This window comes from Physella acuta, unplaced genomic scaffold (assembly GCF_028476545.2).
Source record: "Physella acuta isolate Inbredline_101_S28 unplaced genomic scaffold, ASM2847654v3 ptg001237l, whole genome shotgun sequence".
Classification (NCBI taxonomy): domain Eukaryota; kingdom Metazoa; phylum Mollusca; class Gastropoda; family Physidae; genus Physella; species Physella acuta.
The window spans coordinates 335,863-359,753 of NW_026732753.1; the positions used below are offsets into that span (position 1 = coordinate 335,863).

Sequence of the window (23,891 nt, forward strand, 5' to 3'; positions counted from 1 at the left end):
AAAAACACTAAATTGCGTTTTATAAACGTTTGTTTTAAAATATATATTTTTTTTGTATGCTGCACGCAGATTTTAACAAGTTACTCATTGATAAACTTTAAAACCCATCTGAACTACCTATTCCTTCAGAAATATGTATGGTTAAAAGACTGCTTTTTACCGACCTATTCCCCAAGACAAAATGTATGTCCTTTTGAAAGTCTGCTATTTACCAACCTATTCCCCCAGACAAAATGTAGACTATGTCCTTTTGGGTGTCTGCTATTTACCGACTATTCCCCCGGAAAAAAACTCATTACCAGCAGACGCAGTGCGATGCGGTAAAGCAAACAGGTCACCATCGCCGCGCCCTCTGGCGTGCTGAGGACTGCTAATGCGCCCAAGGGACGGTATTCGCTAAGTAGACCCTACCTGTCATAACACCTCATCGGGAATGGCCGATTTCATGCGGGGAGAAGAAAAAAAATATATTACGACGAACGGAGGTAAATTCCACGCTCCCGCCTTCACGGTAAATCATAACTGCTATACATCAGAATGTATTGCATACCATCTTGCCAAGATGAATGAAAGTCAGTGGAAGAATGGAGGTGGTGGCACACCAATGGATGTCAGTCAGTGCTAATCTTGTCAGTGTTAAATAAAGCCCATTTAGTTGTCTGTACTCCATTGTATTTCGACACTCGTGTTGTCTGAGACGGGGTTTCCCAAACTCCATTTAAAAGAGTTCGATGTGCTGGTATGTGTGTTGATGGTGAATGAGTGAAGCCATCTTTGTGCCAAGCATTGGTTCACGTTTGGTGTGTGGCCGTGAGTTGTGTATTGTGGTGTGTGGCCCAGGGTTGTGTATTGTGGTGTGTGGTTCAGGTTGCAGAATGTAAGATGTTTGTGTTGTTGTACAGGTTGGGCGATGTAAGATGTTTGTGATGTAGGTTGGGGGATGTAAGATTAAGATGTTTTTGATACAGGTTGGGTATGTAAGATGTTTGTGATGTTGTTCAGGTTAAGGGATGTAAGATGTTTGTGATGTAGGTTGGGGGATGTAAGATTAAGATGTTTTTGATACAGGTTGGGTATGTAAGATGTTTGTGATGTAGGTTATGGGATGTAAGATGTTTGTGATGTTGTTCAGGTTAAGGGATGTAAGATGTTTGTGATACAGGTTGGGGATGTAAGATATTTGTAATGTAGGTTATGGGATGTAAGATGTTTCTGATGTAGGTTATGGGATGTAAGATGTTTGTGATGTTGTACAGGTTGGGGGGATGTAAGATGTTTGTGATGTAGGTTGGGGGATGTAAGATGTTTGTGATGTTGTTCAGGTTGGGGGATGTTAGATGTTTGTGGTGTCCAGGTTGGGGGGATGTAAGATGTTTGTGATGTAGGTTGGGGGATGTAAGATGTTTGTAATGAAAGATGTTTGTGATGTAGGTTGGGGATGTAAGATGTTAGTGATGTAGGTATGGGATGTAAGATGTTTGTGATGTAGGTTGGGGGATGTAAGATGTTTGTGATGTAGGTTATGGGATGTAAGATGTTTGTAATGAAAGATGTTTGTGATGTAGGTTGGGGGTGTAAGATGTTTGTGATGTATTTTTGGGATGTAAGATGTTTGTGATGTAGGTTGGGGGATGTAAGATGTTTGTAATGTAGGTTATGGGATGTAAGATGTTTGTGATGTAGGTTGGGGATGTAAGATATTTGTGATGTAGGTTGGGGGATGTAAGATGTTTGTTATGTAGGTTGGGGATGTAAGATGTTTCTGATGTAGGTTGGGTGATGTAAGATGTTTGTGATGTTCAGATTGGGTGATGTAAGATGTTTCTGATGTTCAGATTGGGTGATGTAAGATGTTTCTGATGTAGGTTGGGTGATGTAAGATGTTTGTGATGTTCAGATTGGGTGATGTAAGATGTTTGTGATGTTCAGATTGGGTGATGTAAGATGTTTGTGATGTAGGTTGGGGGATGTAAGATGTTTGTGATGTAGGTTGGGGGATATAAGATGTTTGTGATGTAGGTTGGAGGATGTAAGATGTTTGTGATGTAGGTTGGGGGATGTAAGATGTTTGTGATGTAGGTTGGGGATGTAAGATGTTTGTGATGTAGGTTGTGGGATGTAAGATGTTTGTGATGTAGGTTGGGGGATGTAAGATGTTTGTGATGTTGTTCAGGTTGGGGATGTAAGATGTTTGTGATGTTGTTCAGGTTGGGGGATGTAAGATGTGTGTGATGTAGGTTGGGGATGTAAGATGTTTGTGATGTAGGTTGGGGGATGTAAGATGTTTGTGATGTTGTTCAGGTTGGGGGATGTAAGATGTTTGTGATGTAGGTTGGGGGATGTAAGATGTTTGTGATGTTGTAAAGGTTGGGGATGTAAGATGTTTGTGATGTTGTAAAGGTTATGGGATGTAAGATGTTTGTGACAGGTTGGGGATGTAAGATGTTTGTGATGTTGAACAGGTTGGGGGATGTAAGATGTTTGTGGTGCAGGTTGGGGGATGTAAGATGTTTCTGATGTTGTTTCGCTAACAAATCGTGTCAATGTTTTTGATACAGGTTGGGTATGTAAGATGTTTGTGATGTTGTTCAGGTTAAGGGATGTAAGATGTTTGTGATACAGGTTGGGGGTGTAAGATATTTGTAATGTAGGTTATGGGATGTAAGATGTTTCTGGTGTAGGTTATGGGATGTAAGATGTTTGTGATGTTGTACAGGTTGGGGGGGATGTAAGATGTTTGTAATGTAGGTTGGGGGATGTAAGATGTTTGTGTTGTTGTACAGGTTGGGCGATGTAAGATGTTTGTGATGTTCAGATTGGGTGATGTAAGATGTTTGTGAAGTAGGTTGGGGGATGTAAGATGTTTGTGATGTAGGTTGGGCGATGTAAGATTAAGATGTTTTTGATACAGGTTGGGTATGTAAGATGTTTGTGATGTTGTTCAGGTTAAGGGATGTAAGATGTTTGTGATGTTGTTCAGGTTAAGGGATGTAAGATGTTTGTGATGTTGTTCAGGTTAAGGGATGTAAGATGTTTGTGATACAGGTTGGGGATGTAAGATATTTGTAATGTAGGTTATGGGATGTAAGATGTTTCTGATGTAGGTTATGGGATGTAAGATGTTTGTGATGTTGTACAGGTTGGGGGGATGTAAGATGTTTGTGATGTAGGTTATGGGATGTAAGATGTTTGTGATGTACGTTGGGGGATGTAAGATGTTTGTGATGTAGGTTGGGGATGTAAGATGTTTGTGATGTTGTTCAGGTTGGGGATGTTAGATGTTTGTCATGTAGGTTGGGGATGTAAGCTGTTTTTTATGTAGGTTGTGGGATGTAAGATGTTTGTGATGTTGTTCAGGTTGGGGGATGTAAGATGTTTGTGATGTAGGTTGGGGATGTAAGATGTTTGTGATGTTGTACAGGTTGGGGGATGTTAGATGTTTGTGGTGTCCAGGTTGGGGGATGTAAGATGTTTGTGATGTAGGTTGGGGATGTAAGATGTTTGTGATGTAGGTTGTGGGATGTATGATGTTTGTGATGTAGGTTTGGGATGTAAGATGTTTGTGATGTAGGTTTGGGATGTAAGATGTTTGTGATGTTGTTCAGGTTGGGGGATGTAAGATGTTTGTGATGTAGGTTTGGGATGTAAGATGTTTGTAATGAAAGATGTTTGTGATGTAGGTTGGGGATGTAAGATGTTAGTGATGTAGGTTTGGGATGTAAGATGTTTGTGATGTAGGTATGGGATGTAAGATGTTTGTGATGTAGGTTGGGGGATGTAAGATGTTTGTAATGAAAGATGTTTGTGATGTAGGTTGGGGATGTAAGATGTTAGTGATGTAGGTTTGGGATGTAAGATGTTTGTAATGAAAGATGTTTGTGATGTAGGTTGGGGGATGTAAGATGTTTGTAATGAAAGATGTTTGTGATGTAGGTTGGGGATGTAAGATGTTAGTGATGTAGGTATGGGATGTAAGATGTTTGTGATGTAGGTTGGGGGATGTAAGATGTTTGTAATGAAAGATGTTTGTGATGTAGGTTGGGGATGTAAGATGTTTGTGATGTATTTTTGGGATGTAAGATGTTTGTGATGTAGCTTGGGGGATGTAAGATGTTTGTAATGTAGGTTATGGGATGTAAGATGTTTGTGATGTAGGTTGGGGATGTAAGATATTTGTGATGTAGGTTGGGGGATGTAAGATGTTTGTGATGTAGGTTGGGGATGTAAGATGTTTCTGATGTAGGTTGGGTGATGTAAGATGTTTGTGATGTTGTTCAGGTTGGGGATGTAAGATGTTTGTGATGTTGTTCAGGTTGAGGGATGTAAGATGTTTGTGATGTAGGTTGGGGGATGTAAGATGTTTGTGATGTAGGTTGTGGGATGTATGATGTTTGTGATGTAGGTTGGGGATGTAAGATGTTTGTGATGTTGTAAAGGTTGGGGATGTAAGATGTTTGTGATGTTGTAAAGGTTATGGGATGTAAGATGGTTGTGACAGGTTGGGGATGTAAGATGTTTGTGATGTTGAACAGGTTGGGGGATGTAAGATGTTTGTGATGCAGGTTGGGGGATGTAAGATGTTTCTGATGTTGTTTCGCTAACAAATCGTGTCAATGGCCACGCTCTAACGTTGATGTCGTTAGCCCTCCGGTCCATTAATCCCCGAGAAAAATGCGATGACAAACAGCAGGCAATGCTGGACAAACATACGCCACCGACGACAAAGGGAACAGTTCGAAAGCCAAGTTTTGTCCAGCTCCCGTTCAAACAGCTGTAAAGCGGAGCTGTGCGGAGGTGAAAGGGGAGGGACACGGCGTTGAAGATTTGGTTGTATGGCTCGCCCGTTTGTACCGCGCCGCTCTACAGTACAAGTTTCAAACAAATAACTAATTTGCCACGTGAAAAATGGCGGCCCTTACACAACGACTTGGTCGATTGTTGGGCCAATAATTGTGACGCAGCTACCCGCTACTTATTGGCAAGCTGCAGTAGACGATGTCAAATCATCCGCTGTGGAATGTGTGTGAATTCTTCAGCGCCATTCGCATGCGACAACTCTCCCAAAGGACTCGTATTTTCTGTATTTTTGTTTTTATTATTTTTTGTTTGAAGCTAAGCAGCACCGGAGGAATACAGTCTAGTGCCCACCGGACAACGCTTAGGGCTGCTGTTCTTGCATTTCAAACTGGTGTTTAAAGCGCGGCCTAGTTTCGGCGCGGCCATACAAACACATGTAGGTGTTTGACTTGCTGTGTGTACATTCCACAATATCCGACCGACGCGACGAACCTTACATACTTAGTGGAGCGTGGAGCGCCACACTGGTGCGACAGGCTATCTACACATTCAAGGAAAGAAAATTGCGTTTGGCCATTCCTGAAACTTCCTAGCAGTAGAAGTAACCAAACGTCTGCTCTTTAGGTTGTTTAAAAATATCGAGTTTTTGCGATAGACCGATTAAACGAAACAATTTATGTCTAATAATTTGTGTAAAAGAATAAAAAGTTTTTTGTGATAAGTATTTAGCGTTATTTAGTGTTAATTATAAGATTATACGATGATATTTCTGGCGATTATTGAAACGTCCAGCGAGCCGAGGAATATCTACAAACTACATCAGCGGCAGGACGTAAGGGATCAGTGGCCTGGATTAACCTGTGTTTTCTCTGGCTTTCGTAGCTGTAGCTGTGACCTGCTTTGGCTGTGATTCGCTGTAGCTGTGACCCGCTGTAGCTGTGACCCGCTGTGGATTTACCCTGTTTTAGCTGTACCCTGCTGTAGCTGTGGCCTGCTGTAGCTGTGACCCGCTGTAGCTGTGGCCGACTGTAGCTGTGATCCGCCGTGGATGTACCCCGCTGTAGCTGTGGCCCGCTGTAGCTGTAGCGGTTGAAGACAAAGATCAGCTGGAGCAAGATGGCCGCAGCCGTCGCCCTCACGTTGGCCACCCTCGCCTGTTGCTTGGCCACAGTTCGAGGTCAGTGTGACCCGAGTCACACAGTGGTGGCCGTGGCCAGCGTCTTCTCCACACTGGGCGTAGTGCTCATCGTGCTGGCCGCAGCTTGTTGCTTCGTCAGGAGACGGAAGGCTGGTAGGTCAACTTACAACCCATCCATACACTCACACCTCCACCCATCCACACAATCACACCTCCACCCATCCACCCATCCATACACTCACACCTCCACCAATCCAACCATCCATACACTCACACCTCCACGCATCAACACAATCACACCTCCACCCATCTATACACTCACACCTCCACCTATCCACACAATCACACCTCCACCTATCCACACAATCACACCTCCATCCATCCAGTCACACTTCCACACATCCATCCAATCACACCTCCACCCATCCATCCACCCATCCATCAACCCATCCACTCACACCTCCACCAATCCATCCACCCACACATCCATCCAATCACACCTCCACCCATCCATCCACCCACCAATCCACTCACACCTCCACCCATCCATCCACCCACCCATCCAATCACACCTCCACACATCCATCCAATCACACCTCCACACACCCATCCAATCACACCTCCACCCATCCATCACTAATTTACACCCGTTAACATGGGTTGTCACTTTACTATTGACCATCCCCGTAAAGACGTGTAAACTATGTAATAAAACTCATTATCAGTAATTGTTATGTCACATCTGTAAAATATCCACCGTCACATCTGTAAAACATCCACCGTCACATCTGTAAAACATCCACCGTCACATTTGTAAAACATCCACCGTAACATCTGTAAAACATCCACCGTCACATCCACCATAACATATCTAAGAGACAGCGTCACATATGTAATGTAAAACATCCATCATCACATCTATAAATATGCACATTTACAGCTGTAAACAGCCACCTTACACACAACCGTAAACAGCCACCTTTACATATGTAAAACATCCATCTTTACATACACCGGCGCCTAGATATCTGAAGCGTATCGGCGAGAATTGGGTCACCACTGGGGAGAGTTGGAGGGTGATACAGAACAGATGGGTCACCACTAGGGAGAGTTGGAGGGTGATACAGGACAGATGGGTCACCACTGGGGAGAGTTGGATGGTGATACAGGACAGATGGGTCACCACTGGGGAGAGTTGGATGGTGATACAGGGCAGATGGGTCACCACTGGGGAGAGTTGGAGGGTGATACAGGACAGATGGGTCACCACTAGGGATAGTTGGAGGGTGATACATAACAGATGGGTCACCAGATGGGTCACCACTTGGTAGAGTTGGAGGGTGATACAGAACAGATGGGTCACCACTAGGGAGAGTTGGAGGGTGATACAGGACAGATGGGTCACCATTGGGGAGAGTTGGAGGGTGATAGAGGACAGATGGGTCACCACTAGGGATAGTTGGAGGGTGATACATAACAGATGGGTCACCAGATGGGTCACCACTTGGTAGAGTTGGAGGGTGATACAGGACAGATGGGTCACCTCTGGGGAGAGTTGGAGGGTGATACAGAACAGATGGGTCACCAGATGGGTCACCACTAGGGAGAGTTGGAGGGTGATACAGGACAGATGGGTCACCACTGGGGAGAGTTGGAGGGTGATACAGGACAGATGGGTCACCTCTGGGGAGAGTTGGAGGGTGATACAGAACAGATGGGTCACCAGATGGGTCACCACTAGGGAGAGTTGGAGGGTGATACAGGACAGATGGGTCACCACTAGGGACAATGACAGTGTGACACAAGATAGATGGGTTACCATAGGGAGGGTGTGATGAAGTGTTCAGAATACTCCATTTATATAGCCCGTGTATTGTGTACATAGAGCGAGATGATGTGTACAATACTCGCAACATATCAATAACCCATAAATTTGTCAAGTATTTCATTGATTGGGGCTAATTATATGTCAGAAAAATATGTTGTTGAAAGCAGGTATTATTCAGGACAAAAATAATTTTGTTTTTTTCAAACCTACCGTTTTGATGTTTGTAGGCCTAGTTGTGTTAATTCACCAGCATAAGTTGGACAGCAAGAATGTAAAATAGCATGCTTGTGCCAGTGTGTGTGTGTGTGTGTGTAATGTAGTGTGTGCAGGGTTGTGTTTAGTGAATTGTGTGTGCAGTGTAGTGTGTAGAATAGTGTGTGTACCAGCTAACAAAAGAAATCTTGACGACCAAACATCTGCCTGACGTGACCTGGAGGTAATCAACACCAACGTGAACATTTCCGTCAACATATCTATGTCCTAAATGTCAACATATCTATGTCCTAAATGTCAACATATCTATGTCCTAAATGTCAACATATCTATGTCCTAAATGTCAACATATCTATGTCCTAAATGTCAACTTATCTATGTCCTAAATGTCAACATATCTATGTCCTAAATGTCAACATATCTATGTCCTAAATGTCAACATATCTATGTCCTAAATGTCAACATACGATTTGTGACAATGTTCTACTGCGTCCTGAATGCTCTACGAGGGGATGTCTGTCCTGACTTATGTAACATAATGTTCTACTTGGGAGGTATGTCCTGAATGTTCTACTTGGGAGGTATGTCCTGAATGTTCTACGGGGGATGTGTGTCCTGAATGTTCTACGAGGAAGGTGTGTCCTGAATGTTCTACTTGGGAGGTGTGTCCTGAATGTTCTACGGGGGAGGTATGTCCTGAATGTTCTATTGGGGAGGTGTGTCCTGAATGTTCTATTGGGGAGGTGTGTCCTGAATGTTCTACGGGGGAGGTGTGTCCTGAGTGTTCTACTTGGGAGGTGTGTCCTGAGTGTTCTACTTGGGAGGTGTGTCCTGAGTGTTCTACTTGGGAGGTGTGTCCTGAGTGTTCTACTTGGGAGGTGTGTCCTGAGTGTTCTACTTGGGAGGTGTGTCCTGAGTGTTCTACTTGGGAGGTGTGTCCTGAGTGTTCTACTTGGGAGGTGTGTCTTGAATGTTCTACTTGGGAGGTGTGTTCTGAATGTTCTACGGGGGAGGTGTGTCCTGAGTGTTCTACTTGGGAGGTGTGTCCTGAGTGTTCTACTTGGGAGGTGTGTCTTGAATGTTCTACGGGGGAGGTGTGTCCTGAGTGTTCTACTTGGGAGGTGTGTCCTGAATGTTCTACTTGGGAGGTGTGTCCTGAGTGTTCTACTTGGGAGGTGTGTCTTGAATAATCTATTGGGGAGGTGTGTCCTGAATGTTCTACTTGGGAGGTGTGTTCTGAATGTTATATTGGGGAGGTGTGTCCTGAATGTTCTTTGTGGGAGGTGTGTCCTGAATGTTCTTTGTGGGAGGTGTGTCCTGAATGTTCTTTGTGGGAGGTGTGTCCTGAATGTTCTACGTGGGAGATGTGTCCTGAATGTTCTTTGTGGGAGGTGTGTCCTGAATGTTCTTTGTGGGAGGTGTGTCCTGAATGTTCTACGTGGGAGATGTGTCCTGAATGTTCTTTGTGGGAGGTGTGTCCTGAATGTTCTTTGTGGGAGGTGTGTCCTGAATGTTCTTTGTGGGAGGTGTGTCCTGAATGTTCTAGGTGGGAGGTGTGTCCTGAATGTTCTACGTGGGAGATGTGTCCTGAATGTTCTTTGTGGGAGGTGTGTCCTGAATGTTCTTTGTGGGAGGTGTGTCCTGAATGTTCTACGTGGGAGATGTGTCCTGAATGTTCTTTGTGGGAGGTGTGTCCTGAATGTTCTACGGGGGAGGTGTGTCCTGAATGTTATACGTGGGAGATGTGTCCTGAATGTTCTTTGTGGGAGGTATGTCGTGAATGTTATACGTGTGAATGGTTAACGAATGTGTTACAGCTTTCATTTTTACATTTAGATTGGTGAAAAGAATATTGGGTGATGAGGCAGGTTGGGGGAGTGGGGTGTGTCACTCGCTTGGAAGCATGGCGTCAAATATCTAGAATACCAAGACTGCGCATTAAGAATTCTGCGCACAGAAAATCAGCCTTAAATAAGATTCAATTTGTTGACAAGGGGTACCCCAACAAAAAATTAAAATGTTCCAGTTTTGTTTTATCGTTGCTTCTACAAAACAAAATGGCACCTCCCAAACAAAAATTTCAAGCAAACAAAACACAAAAACACAATACAAAGCACAACAAATGTCACAAAACAACACTTTAATGAAAACGCTGTGCAGAAGTGAAATGTAGTTAAAATTTCTTAATGCTACTGCCAGCTGTCGGCGATATTACATTTAAAAAAACATGGGGGAAATATAATCAATGTTGTAGATTCTAGTAACTTACACCAATCATCGCCCTACAAATGACGTCAATAAAACTGAATCAAGGCTACACATACTAGTCATTGAGTTAATAATTTTAACATTATTTTAAAATATGTGACGATGATAACAAAACAACTGTGTACAAAATAGAAAGATGACAGATGTAAGGAACAAAACACAATGACGTCATTGTACAGAAATAATATTACAAACACCATTAGCAATAGCTTATTTTTTAACCCACAAATTGACCGCCCGATTGATATGTGTAACATTGAAAGTGTAAAGCTACCATATCAGAGCATAGACAACAACAAGCACTACAGAAATAGACAACAACATCCTAACTCACAAGCACCACAGAAATAGACAACAACATCCTAACTCACAAGCACTACAGAAATAGACAACAACATCCTAACTCACAAGCACCACAGAAATAGACAACAACATCCTAACTCACAAGCACTACAGAAATAGACAACAACATCCTAACTCACAAGCACTACAGAAATAGACAACACAAGCACTACAGAAATAGACAACACAAGCACTACAGAAATAGACAACAACATCCTCACTCACAAGTACCACAGAAATAGACAACAACATCCTATCTGACAAGCACCACAGAAATAGAGGCTAATCTATATATAGAATTATCTTCATGGGGACCATGCGATACACCACGTAAACGCACGCCTTACTCCCCCGCTCTCTAGGCATATAGACATATAGCTACCACCCCACCATTCTGGTGAGCTAAGGTTCACCCCGAATGTTTACAATCGTAGAGCCGGGTCGGCTGTTAGGGGCAAATAATTTAGCTTTTAAACGATTTGGAATTAAGGGGGGGGGGGGTAAGAAATTCTACTTAATGTTTTCATTGTCGTCCGTAAACTGTCGTCCGTAAACTGTCGTCACGGACGGCTGCTTTCTCGGTGGCGGGGGGGGGGGGGGGGGGATGGATGGATAGATAGGTGGGTGGTGTCGAATTCACTTACTATGAAATACTGAAAAGAAGAAAATAAAACAGCTAAATAGCGGGGTATAATACGCCGCTGGTCAGCTCGTATTATATAATATTCTAAATGCGATCAACTTTTTTAGATTTACAACACGCACACTCAACGGTTGAAAAATGTGTAAAAGTAAACGCTTTATTGAAACAAAACAAAGTGTTACGGTGAGAAGTGGTCTGAAATGATCTAAAAAGATCAGAAATGATCTGAAGTAATGTCTGTATTGTTGACTGGTGAAATCTCTGGTTTCAGCCAAAAAGTTGGAGTTTGGCGAGAATCGACGAGACGAGGGATATGTCAACAGCGCCTTCACACAGGACAACTTGCTGCGTGCTGAGGAAGGTAGGGGGCAGTGTCATTTCACATGTCAGTGTCATTTCACATGTCATTATGCAAGTATTTTTAAAAAATCCCAGCATCAATGTCAATTGGCTTATGTTAGATCACTGGAACACTGTCCACATCTATATCATTGGCTTATATTAGATCAATGAATTCAATGGAACACTGTCCACATCAGTATCATTGGCTTATATTAGATCAATGAATTCAATGGAACACTGTCCACATCTATATCATTGGCTTATATTAGATCAATGAATTCAATGGAACACTGTCCACATCAGTATCATTGGCTTATATTAGATCAATGAATTCAATGGAACACTGTCCACATCAGTATCATTGGCTTATATTAGATCAATGAATTCAATGGAACACTGTCCACATCTATATCATTGGCTTATATTAGATCAATGAATTCAATGGAACACTGTCCACATCAATATCATTGGCTTATATTAGATCAATGAATTCAATGGAACACTGTCCACATCAGTATCATTGGCTTATATTAGATCAATGAATTCGATGGAACACTGTCCACATCAATATCATTGGCTTATATTAGATCAATGAATTCAATGGAACACTGTCCACATCTATATCATTGGCTTATATTAGATCAATGAATTCATTGGAACACTGTCCACATCAATATCATTGGCTTATATTAGATCAATGAATTCAATGGAACACTGTCCACATCTATATCATTGGCTTATATTAGATCAATGAATTCATTGGAACACTGTCCACATCTACCGGATACCTGTCAACAAACGACACATACCTCAAGTGCTGTTAAATTCACATTCAAATATTCTTCTACTCCCATCTTTGTACTTCATATGCCCTTATGTTTACATCATATGCCCTTATGTTTACATCATATGCCCTTATGTTTACATCATACGCCCTTATGTTTTCACTCTATTTAAACCGCCCAGCTTAGTGATGTAGCTTATGACGCAACTTGTGACGTAACTTGTGTCTATTTTGTCTGCAGGCGTGTCACCTCCCAAGTCCCAAAGATCCCCAGAGCTGAAAGGGATGGTGAGTACAGTCAACTCTCTCAGTCAACTCTCTCAGTCAACTATATCAGGGATCTCCAAACTTTTCAGTCCGAGGGCCGCATTAACTATCGAATTTCAGTTCGGGGGCCAGTTTCTTCCAGGCATGTCTTTGATTTTTCTGGGCAAAGTTCCTCAGCCATCACCAACAAACGTTTTTTTCCGTGGACAAAAAAATCTCTAAGGGCCGGATGAGACCCCTGAACTATATCAACACTCTCATTCAATGCTCCCAGCCAACTCTCTAAACCTTGTGGTAAATTCAACTCTTTGAACCTTGTAAGAAAGTCATCTATGAGATCCAACTGCTGTAAGGAGATCTCGTTATAAGACGTCACTTACCGAAGGAGATGGTCTATGACAAGTCACCGATATGGGAGGGGGGGGGGGCGATGAAGATGTATGACGAGGCATACATTTCGTGTTTAATAAACATAATGCTGTCGACAACATATGGTAATGACAAATGCCCAGTGACAATTTTTTAATCTTGTGTATGGGGCCCCTATTGAAATTTCCCGGGCCTTTTGGACACAGCCAGCCTACCCTTGGCGAAAGTTGAGGGGGGGGGGGGTGAGATCGAGGTCAATTTGGACAAACTTTCAAAGAAGTAACAAACCAATCTTTTAAAAGCAAGACGTAGGGCCTAAAGTGTTCCTATGCTAATAAATCAACTGATACGCCCACCCCCTACTCCCACCCCACACCTTTAGAAGATGAGCAAAAGTTGCGAGCACGTGATGTATAGACATGCCGTTGGTTAAATAAAGTTGTTGAGGGCATACACAAAAGTTGGTGTGGATCAGGTGAAATCAGAATCAATAATTGGGTCAACTATTGATAGGCAACAGCTTGTCTCCGTTTTATGACTTGGTAATCTTAAGTCAACAAGTCTGGTGGAGTGTGGTGTGGTGTGGTTGGGTGGGGTGTGTCAAACTTTCGGGGTTTAAGGCTGGTGGTACCCAGTGTAAGCTAACTGATGTAATCTACACCAGGTGGAGTTAAACTTTGGTGTAAGCTACACCAATGTAAGCTAACTGTATGCGGCATTCATATTTTCATAAAATCGGGTCAGTCTGTGTTTCCGGTCAGTTTGTATTTCCGGTCAGTCTGTGATTCCGGTCAGTCTGTGATTCCGATCAGCCTGCTCAGGTTACTTCGTCATTGAGTCACCAATATGTCTGAAACATGTGCTCTAGTCACCACCTGCATGGTCCTGGTGGTAGTCACCACCTGCATGGTCCTGGTGGTAGTCACCACCTGCATGGTCCTGGTGGTAGTCACCACCTGCATGGTCCTGGTGGTAGTCACCACCTGCATGGTCCTATTGGTAGTCACCACCTGCATGGTCCTGGTGGTAGTCACCACCTGCATGGTCCTGGTGGTAGTCACCACCTGCATGGTCCTGGTGGTAGTCACCACCTGCATGGTCCTGGTGGTAGTCACCACCTGCATGCTCCTATTGGTAGTCACCACCTGCATGGTCCTGGTGGTAGTCACCACCTGCATGGTCCTGGTGGTAGTCACCACCTGCAGCGAACTGTTGGTAGTCAGCCATTCTCTAGAGCTTGCCTGACAATCCGCACCTTACCCCCCCCCCCCCCCCTCCCATGACGCACCTGTGCTATCATTACTTGAGCCGCTACCACCTCACGCTCCGGTCTAAAGAATGTAGAAATGTCCAGGACGGTCTAGTAATGATCTATACAATCAAAGACAACGTACGCAACATTTAAAAATAGATTACGAGCTGGAAGACTATATATCTATCTATATATATAATTCTCTTCTGGGAGCCGTTAGAAAACAAGCTGCAAGCGCCTCCTTGCAGTCCCCTCTCTTTCTCTCTATCCCTATCACTACCACCCCCACCCCACCCCCCACATTGTCTGGTGAGCTGTGGTCACGCTAAATGTTTACAAAGCTAAATGTTTACAAATCGTAGAGCCGTAGAGCCGGGTTTCTATTAGGGGCAGATAATTTAGTTCGATTTTAAACTTACAGGAGGTAACTAAGAAATAACTAAGAGGAGGCTGCTTTCACGGGTGGGGGGGGGGGGTGTAGGGTCGGGGTTAGGGGAAAGGGGGGGGGGGCTAGTGTTTTAAAGCAAATATTTTCAGTGGCAGCATTGGTACTGTTGAATTCACAAATTATGAAGTACTGAAAAATAGAAAATAAAACAACTAAATAGCGGCGTATGATACGCTGCGGGTCGGCTCGTACAAATAAAATGTGTTGCGTTATAGATCTAGTCATTTTGTAATTTGGAGGACAGTGCTAGCATACAACAGTCATAATAAAGGACAGAACAATCAGACGAATAGCATAGTGTAGAGAATGGCAATGGACAAAATAATAATCACGAGCCGACCCGCGGCGTATCATATGCCGCTATTTAGTTTTATTTTCTACTTTTCAGTAGGCCTAATTCATAATTAGTGAATTCGACAGTATCACTGCTGCCACTCAACATATTTGCTTTAAAACACTATCAGTAGGTTGTTAAGGACGATACTACCCCCTCCTTTCCCCCAACCCCTACCCTGCACCCCCCCCCCCCCCCGTGAAAGCAGCCTCCTCTTAGTTACCTCCCGTAAGTTTAAAATCGCTTCAAACTAAATTATCTGCCCCTAACAGCCGTCACTAGACCCGGCTCTACGATTGTAAACATTTAGCGTGAACCACAGTTCACCAGACCATGTGGGGGTGGGGTGGTAGGGATATGACTAGAGAGGAAGAGAGGGTGCTGCTAGGCGCGCTTACAGCTTGGTGTTTTCTAGGGTATCCAAGAAGAGAATTATATATATATAGAAGATAGATACTAGGACTAAGCCGAGTTCTGATAGATGACAAAGCAGATTTGATGGTTGGTGTCATCTGACTGATGGTGTCATCTGACTAATGGTGTCATATGATGGATGATGTTATTTGATGGATGGTGTTATTTGATGGATGGTGTTATTTGATGAATGGTGTCATATGATGGATGGTGTCATTTGATGGATGGTGTCATATGATGGATGGTGTCATTTGATGGATGGTGTTATTTGATGGATGGTGTCATATGATGGATGGTGTCATTTGATGGATGATGTTATTTGATGGATGGTATCATATGATGGATGGTGTTATTTGATGGATGGTGTCATATGATGGATGATGTTATTTGATGGATGGTGTTATTTGATGGATGGTGTCATATAATGGATGATGTTATTTGATGGATGGTGTTATTTGATGGATGGTGTTATTTGATGGATGGTGTCATTTGATGGATGATGTTATTTGATGGATGGTGTCATATGATGGATGGTGTTATTTGATGGATGGTGTCATATGATGGATGGTGTCATTTGATTGATGATGTTATTTGATGGATGGTGTCATATGATGGATGGTGTTATTTGATGGATGGTGTCATATGATGGATGATGTTATTTGATGGATGGTGTTATTTGATGGATGGTGTTATTTGATGGATGGTGTTATTTGATGGATGGTGTCATATGATGGATGATGTTATTTGATGGATGATGTTATTTGATGGATGGTGTTATTTGATGGATGGTGTTATTTGATGGATGGTGTTATTTGATGGATGGTGTTATTTGATGGATGGTGTCATTTGATGGATGGTGTCACCCGGTATGAGGCGTCTTTGACTGATCACTAACAGTTTTTATTATGATGTCACAAAAGCCTCTAATTAGTAACTTCCTGTGTAGACTACCTGTGTAGACTACCGGTGTTAACTACCTGTGTAAACTACCTGTGTAGACTACCTGTGTAGAGTACCTGTGTAGACTACCTGTGTAGACTAACTACCTGTGTATACTACCTGTGTTGACATTCCCAATTTCTGTCACCAGATCTTCAGCAATGAAAAAACGTGGAACTCTCTACCGAGAAATGACAGGTTTGGTCGTCTCTACAAGGAGAGCTCCTATGGCTCACTGGATGGGAACATGAGCAGTAGTGTAAGCAAAGTTTTATACTTTTACCTCATCAAGATTGTTACCTCTTGACATAGTAGTGTAAGCAAAGCTTTATACTTTTACCTCATCAAGATGGTTACCTTATGACATAGTAATATAGTGTAAGCTAATTTTTATACTTTTACATCATCAAGATTGTTACATCATGACATACTCTGACCTAGTAGTGTAAGCTAGGTTTTATATTGATTACTGCACCATTTTTTACATCATACCATAGTGAAAAGTGAAAGCCATGTTTTATAAATTTATATAATTTAATCATCATCTTTACATCATTCCATTCTATATAGTGTTAGGTATGTTATCTAATCCCATCACATAGCATATATTACAGTGTTTCTTCTAGACATTTTTTAAGGGGGGGGGGGGCAGAGGCGTAGCGACCCTTCCCGGCGCCCGGGGACAAACTTTTCGATTTGCACCCCCCCTCGAGATTTTGATTTGCACCCCCTCCCTCAAACTTTCGATTTGCACCCCCACCCTCGATATTTTGATTTGCACCCCACCTCAAACTTTCGATTTGCAACCCCCCTCGAGATTTTTATTTGCACCCCCCCCCCCTCAAACTTTCAATTTGCACCCCCCTCAACCTTTCAATTTATTTTTCCAACCCATTTGGCGCCCCCTAAGCTCGGCGCCCGGGGACATATGTCCCCCCCGCCCCCCCCCCTCGCTACGCTACTGGGGGGCGGGGGGTGGAGCGGACACTGTTAAAAGTTTATGTTTTCTATATAAATTCCATTTCATTGAGGAGTGGGGGGGCAGAGCCCAAAGAGATTCTTGGAAGAAACTGATTACAAACTAGGCCTAATCTAGTATCACTACTTATTTAGTACATCTAAGGTACTAAAGCATGCCATGTAAAATAATACAAAAACCACACAACATAGCAACTAACACCACCAGCTCATATTTTATCTAACTGGTAACACTTGTGTATTCAGGACCCAGAGGTCATCAGTGTGACCCTTGAGAGTCAGGATATTATTGGCCTAGGATTCAACATTTGTGGTAACTATGGTGATGGCATCCAAGTCAGTGAAGTCAATAACCGTGGACCAGCCAAAGAGTCAGGACAAATTAAAGTTGGTAAGAAATGTCCCTATCTGGGACAAATTAAAGTTGGTAAGAAATGTCCCTATCTGGGACAAATTAAAGTTGGTAAGAAATGTCCCTATCTGGGACAAATTAAAGTTGGTAAGAAATGTCCCTATCTGGGACAAATTAAAGTTGGTAAGAAATGTCCCTATCTGGGACAAATTAAAGTTGGTAAGAAATGTCCCTATCTGGGACAAATTAAAGTTGGTAAGAAATGTCCCTATCTGGGACAAATTAAAGTTGGTAAGAAATGTCCCTACCTGGGACAAATTAAAGTTGGTAAGAAATGTCCCTATCTGGGACAAATTAAAGTTGGTAAGAAATGTCCCTATCTGGGACAAATTAAAGTTGGTAAGAAATGTCCCTACCTGGGACAAATTAAAGTTGGTAAGAAATGTCCCTATCTGGGACAAATTAAAGTTGGTAAGAAATGTCCCTACCTGGGACAAATTAAAGTTGGTAAGAAATGTCCCTACCTGGGACAAATTAAAGTTGGTAAGAAATGTCCCTATCTGGGACAAATTAAAGTTGGTAAGAAATGTCCCTACCTGGGACAAATTAAAGTTGGTAAGAAATGTCCCTATCTGGGACAAATTAAAGTTGGTAAGAAATGTCCCTATCTGGGACAAATTAAAGTTGGTAAGAAATGTCCCTATCTGGGACAAATTAAAGTTGGTAAGAAATGTCCCTACCTGGGACAAATTAAAGTTGGTAAGAAATGTCCCTATCTGGGACAAATTAAAGTTGGTAAGAAATGTCCCTATCTGGGACAAATTAAAGTTGGTAAGAAATGTCCCTATCTGGGACAAATTAAAGTTGGTAAGAAATGTCCCTATCTGGGACAAATTAAAGTTGGTAAGAAATGTCCCTATCTGGGACAAATTAAAGTTGGTAAGAAATGTCCCTATCTGGGACAAATTAAAGTTGGTAAGAAATGTCCCTATCTGGGACAAATTAAAGTTGGTAAGAAATGTCCCTATCTGGGACAAATTAAAGTTGGTAAGAAATGTCCCTATCTGGGACAAATTAAAGTTGGTAAGAAATGTCCCTATCTGGGACAAATTAAAGTTGGTAAGAAATGTCCCTACCTGGGACTAATTAAAGTTGGCAAAAACTTTCCCTATCTGGGGAAATCTGACTCACTTATGACTAATTTGGCTATATATTTCAATTAAATATCCCTATCTTACATCTATGTGTAAAACACAAACAAAAAAAAACGTGAAGAAAAGAGAATAAAATAAAAACGTTTGGTTTGTCTCTTAAAAATTGTATTCTCATTTTGTTACCCTCTTCTTCTCATTCTGTTACCATCTTCTCATTCTGTTACCATCTTTTCATTCTTTTAGCATCTTCTCATTCTTTTACCATCTTCTCATTCTGTTACCATCTTCTCATTATGTTACCATCTTCATCTTCTCATTCTATTACCATCTTTTCATTCTGTTACCATCTTCCCATTCTGTTACCATCTTCTCATTCTTTTAGCATCTTCTCATTCTTTTAGCATCTTCTCATTCTTTTACCATCTTCTCATTCTGTTACCATCTTCTCATTATGTTACCATCTTCATCTTCTCATTCTATTACCATCTTTTCATTCTGTTACCATCTTCTCATTCTGTTACCATCTTCCCATTTTGTTACCATCTTCTCATTCTGTTACCATCTTCTCATTCTGTTACCATCTTCTTCCCATTCTGTTACCATCTTCTCATTCTGTTACCATCTTCTCATTCTGTTACCATCTTCTCATTCTGTTACCATCTTCTCATTCTGTTACCATCTTCTTCTCATTCTGTTACCATCTTCTTATTCTGTTACCATCTTTTTCTCATTCTGTTACCATCTTCTCATTCTGTTACCATCTTCATCTTCTCATTCTGTTACCATCTTCTCATTCTGTTACCATCTTCTCATTCTGTTACCATCTTCTCATTTTGTTACCATCTTCTAATTCTGTTACCATCTTTTTCTCATTCTGTTACCATCTTCTCATTCTGTTACCATCTTCTCATTCTATTACCATCTTCTCATTATGTTACCATCTTCATCTTCTCATTCTTTTACCATCTTCCCATTCAGTTACCATCTTCCCATTCTGTTACCATCTTCTTCCCATTCTGTTACCATCTTCTCATTCTTTTACCATCTTCTTATTCTGTTACCATCTTCTCATTCTATTACCATCTTCTCATTATGTTACCATCTTCATCTTCTCATTCTGTTACCATCTTCTCATTCTTTTACCATCTTCCCATTCAGTTACCATCTTCCCATTCTGTTACCATCTTCTTCCCATTCTGTTACCATCTTCTCATTCACTGACCTGCTTTACTCTATAGGAGACAGAATCCTGAGTGTGACAGTGTCATACGAGCACATCGTCTACGAAGACGCTCTAACAATCTTGAGTTATGCCTCACCATATCCTGTGAAAATACTTGTACAAAAAGCCACAGACGACAGCCTAAAGACGTTTGATGGCAAAAACATGAGGCATGAGAGCAGGCGCCTCAGCCACCCCCTGTACCGCAGCCGCTCCATGGACACCATCAAGTCCCCACCCCAGAGGGAGCCCACCTCACGCTCCTCGCATCCAAAACGTACTCAGAGTGACCTGAAATCTGGGCACAAGTTTTTAAAGTGGTCAGGTAAAAATTCCAGAAAAAGCCAAGAAAGTTTGGTCAAACTTGAGCCGGTGTCCCGCCACAGTGCAGACACAACCCAGGCTGAAGTGGTTCACGCAGAGAGCAATGCTCCGGTGGGGCGCGCTGGTGCTGGCGTCAGACTCTCCAGCATCGCAGACTCGCACAGCTCGGAAGAAAACTACGCACCTGTCACAGAAGCTGACATTATCTCCAAGTTTGTAGAAAACAATTTAACTCATCAAAAAGTCGTTCCTGACAAGCCAGAGCGGAAAAGAAGGAAAAGTGACATCTCCTATATTCCGCAAGACTCTGGAATAGCAGAGGTTTTTACAAGTTCTCAGCAAGAATACCTTCATTCTCAAGGCGTGGGTAGCCAGGAAATTGAAGAGGAGTTGATAGTGCCAGATAGGATAGAGAGAGAGGAAGATGGAGACCTGAGTGAGCAGGACCAGACAGATGACCAGGCTAGAAGCATTCAGGATGCTCTGCATGTGCTGACAAAGACAAGCTTCAGGGATTACTTCAATGACTACATACACAATGTGCGGAGTCCATCACCTGAGGCAGACCCTGTTGAGGAAGAAATTATTGTCCCTGGTTTAAAATCTGATCCTTCCCTCCTCTCGTCTGCCCCACCCCCTCATGATGAGGCAGGTGAAACCAACTCAAACAAGATGGCTGAAGAGAAGGGAGCAAAACTTTTAAATGAGCAGATCTTAGAGCGGATCATTGCCATGAATTCTTTCCCTCCTGGGACCCAGGGTTTGGCAGGGGTCATGGCAGGGGGGTCTCAGGGTGGAGTTGTGGATGATTTTATCCCAGACAATCCAAGCTTTATTCCTCAGCCAGTTCCTAAACCAGTTTTAGATAAACAATTAGGTGTCAAACAATCTGAGAGTAACGTCCCCTCGTCTAGCGCACCATCTGCTTCTGTAACAAAGAACCGCAACTTGGCGTATGAGATCAGAGATGATCTCATCACAGGGATACCATTTGCTATAGAGATCAACAAACACAAGCAGAGATCTGACTTGAGTGACTACTTGTCTCGCACCCACAGTTCTGACAGCATCAAGAACTTTGACGACCAGAAGACAGCATTGCACACCTCTAGTAGTTTTGACAATGGTAGAATAATCCAGGTGTCTGGGGCCAGCCCAGCCTGGCAAAATGGAACTGATGGCTTTAAGGAAGACGATACATTAGACTGGTCAGGTCAACGACTTGTTCGCTCGGAATCTTTTAGCAATATTTTTGTCAATGATTGAATTTCCACTGTCGTGTGTAAAAAATGTATAAATTTTCTAGAATTAACAGCTATTCAGGTAGTAGGTTGTCAGGTGGAGCAGAGTCGACCAGTTTCACATATAATGTTAATGTGCAGGTTTCTGCAGGGGACCACTAATTGTATATAAGAATATTTATTTTTGTAAATTTGAACACAGGCCAATTCTTGTCTCATGGTTGTAACTTATCGCAGTCTATCTTCTGCACCGACTGGTACCATTGTAAGGCTGGGCACAAGGCAGTATGGTGGACAGAGGTGTATCCATCTCCACTGTAGGGGGGGAGGGTCACAACAACCTCTCACCTCCACTGTACCGGGGGGGGGGGGGTCACAACAACCTCTCACCTCCTGCTATACCCAGTGCTGTAACTACTGCTGATCTATTTATTTAATTTACTTAAAGGCCAGTCATCATCCTGGCCAATTTATATTGTTATATTGAACAAAATCAAACTATTTATGTATATTTATTTCTTAATTTAATATGATTTTAACATGTTAGGCACACTTGAATCCATCTGGTGTTAGGAAGCCATCTGTGTGTAGAAGTCTCTAGGAATTGTCTCATCCTTGGTCCTATGATCTCACAACTATTGTTACAGAAGATTTCTCTAGTCAACAAAACTTTGTTGCCTCCCTTGCTAGTTGCCCTTTGTGTACAAACACAACTGTCAATTACTTTGTTTAGAAGATTCATTTATGCACTGATGTCTTTGTGTAAGAAAAATTGGTAATTGCTAAATATTATTACATCCAGTTATAAAATTGAAATACATACTGTATCTACCCTCGTATAAACATTTAGCTAGTAGCAACTAACTCCTCATGTAAGCATTAACTCCCCTTATATAATCATTGAGCTAGTAGTAACTAACTTCTGATACAAGCAACTAACTCCCTCAATATCATTGTTAATGTTAAGTCTATTCAATATCATGTTAATGTTAAGTCTATTCAATATCATGTTAATGTTAAGTCTATTCAATATCATGTTAATGTTAAGTCTATTCAATATCATGTTAATGTTAAGTCTATTCAATATCATGTTAATGTTAAGTCTATTCAATATCATGTTGATGTTAAGTCTATTGTATCTTATGGGGTGGCCTATACCATAACCATGTCAGTGAAGTACAGATGACTGACAAGCTTTAATTGATCTGCTACTTCCATCTCAGGACTTACATCAACAGACAAGTCACATTACACTTATAGGGGGGAGGGGGTTCTTAATTTTGTGATGATGTGTGATAAATGGGAGAAGGGTACAGATAGTGTGATGTCATTTTAGGCAGGGGGTCTGACTTTTTGTGATGATGAAGAGGGTGGGGGGTGGGGTAAAAATTGTCAAACAAAGTGAGCCCGTGGTCTTGTAGTGAGTTTTGTTCAGTTCATTTGATCTAGCACCTTTCTATTGTATTTTTATTGTGAACCTTGTTAAGTATCTAAAGGGTAATACACAGCGTTGTTCCAAAAATTAAACTAGTTGCTATGTATTATATTTCTTACAGGCTTATGCAATGGCACATGTACATTAATATACATATGGAAACATATAAATATATGTACAACCTATATGCATATATATGTTAATATGGTTCCATGACAAATGATCTCAGGACAAATGATCTCAGACAAAATATCTCAGACAAAATATCTCACGGACAAATGATCTCAAGACAAATGATCTCAGGACAAATGATCTCAAGGACAAATGATCTCACGGACAAAAGATACCAGGACAAAATATATTAGGACAAATGATATCATGGACAAATGATCTCAGACAAAATATCTCAGACAAAATATCTCACAGCAAAATTTTAATAGTATGTATGATGATTTTAGTTGATTTGAACTTTTTTAAATTGACTGTTAATATCGTTTTTTTTACTTTTTTACGCATAATAACTGTGAATACAATGAATTTGTTAAATCTAACAAGCCATCAAAAGATTTATTAAACTTTGTCGCAGCATTTGATTCGAAAAAGTAAAAATTATAACAAACTTACTCCTTTAGCCTGAAAAGTATAATAAACAAATAAAGTAATGGTTGTTGTACAACATTAAGGTTCAAAACACGCGAAATATTTTTCAAACATGTGAATGTGTCTTCAGGTTCGTTACGTTAAACTATTGTTTTTATTGTATCATCAACACAAGCATAAGGTTTATGTTTCTTTGCTGGCAGGTAC

At 41.7% G+C, this 23,891-nt stretch overlaps 1 protein-coding gene and 1 pseudogene across 2 annotated transcripts; one reads left to right on the top strand and one right to left on the bottom strand.

Annotated features, from left to right (window-relative positions):
- Positions 1-475: 475 nt before the first annotated feature.
- On the top strand, positions 476-21,958 carry LOC131957410 (uncharacterized). 2 transcript variants are annotated; one of them, XM_059322207.1, is made up of 6 exons: positions 476-511; positions 11,501-11,590; positions 12,597-12,643; positions 16,530-16,637; positions 17,603-17,747; positions 20,101-21,958. In XM_059322207.1, exons 3-6 carry the CDS (start codon positions 12,641-12,643, stop codon positions 21,672-21,674), a joined length of 1,830 nt encoding a protein of 609 aa, XP_059178190.1. In that variant the 5' UTR covers positions 476-511; positions 11,501-11,590; positions 12,597-12,640; the 3' UTR covers positions 21,675-21,958. The 2 variants fall into 2 exon arrangements, with proteins under 2 accessions (XP_059178190.1, XP_059178189.1); XM_059322206.1 differs by lacking the exon at positions 476-511 and adding an exon at positions 4,899-6,088.
- Positions 1,832-4,656, bottom strand: LOC131957399 (mucin-2-like; annotated as a pseudogene).
- Positions 21,959-23,891: the final 1,933 nt, after the last annotated feature.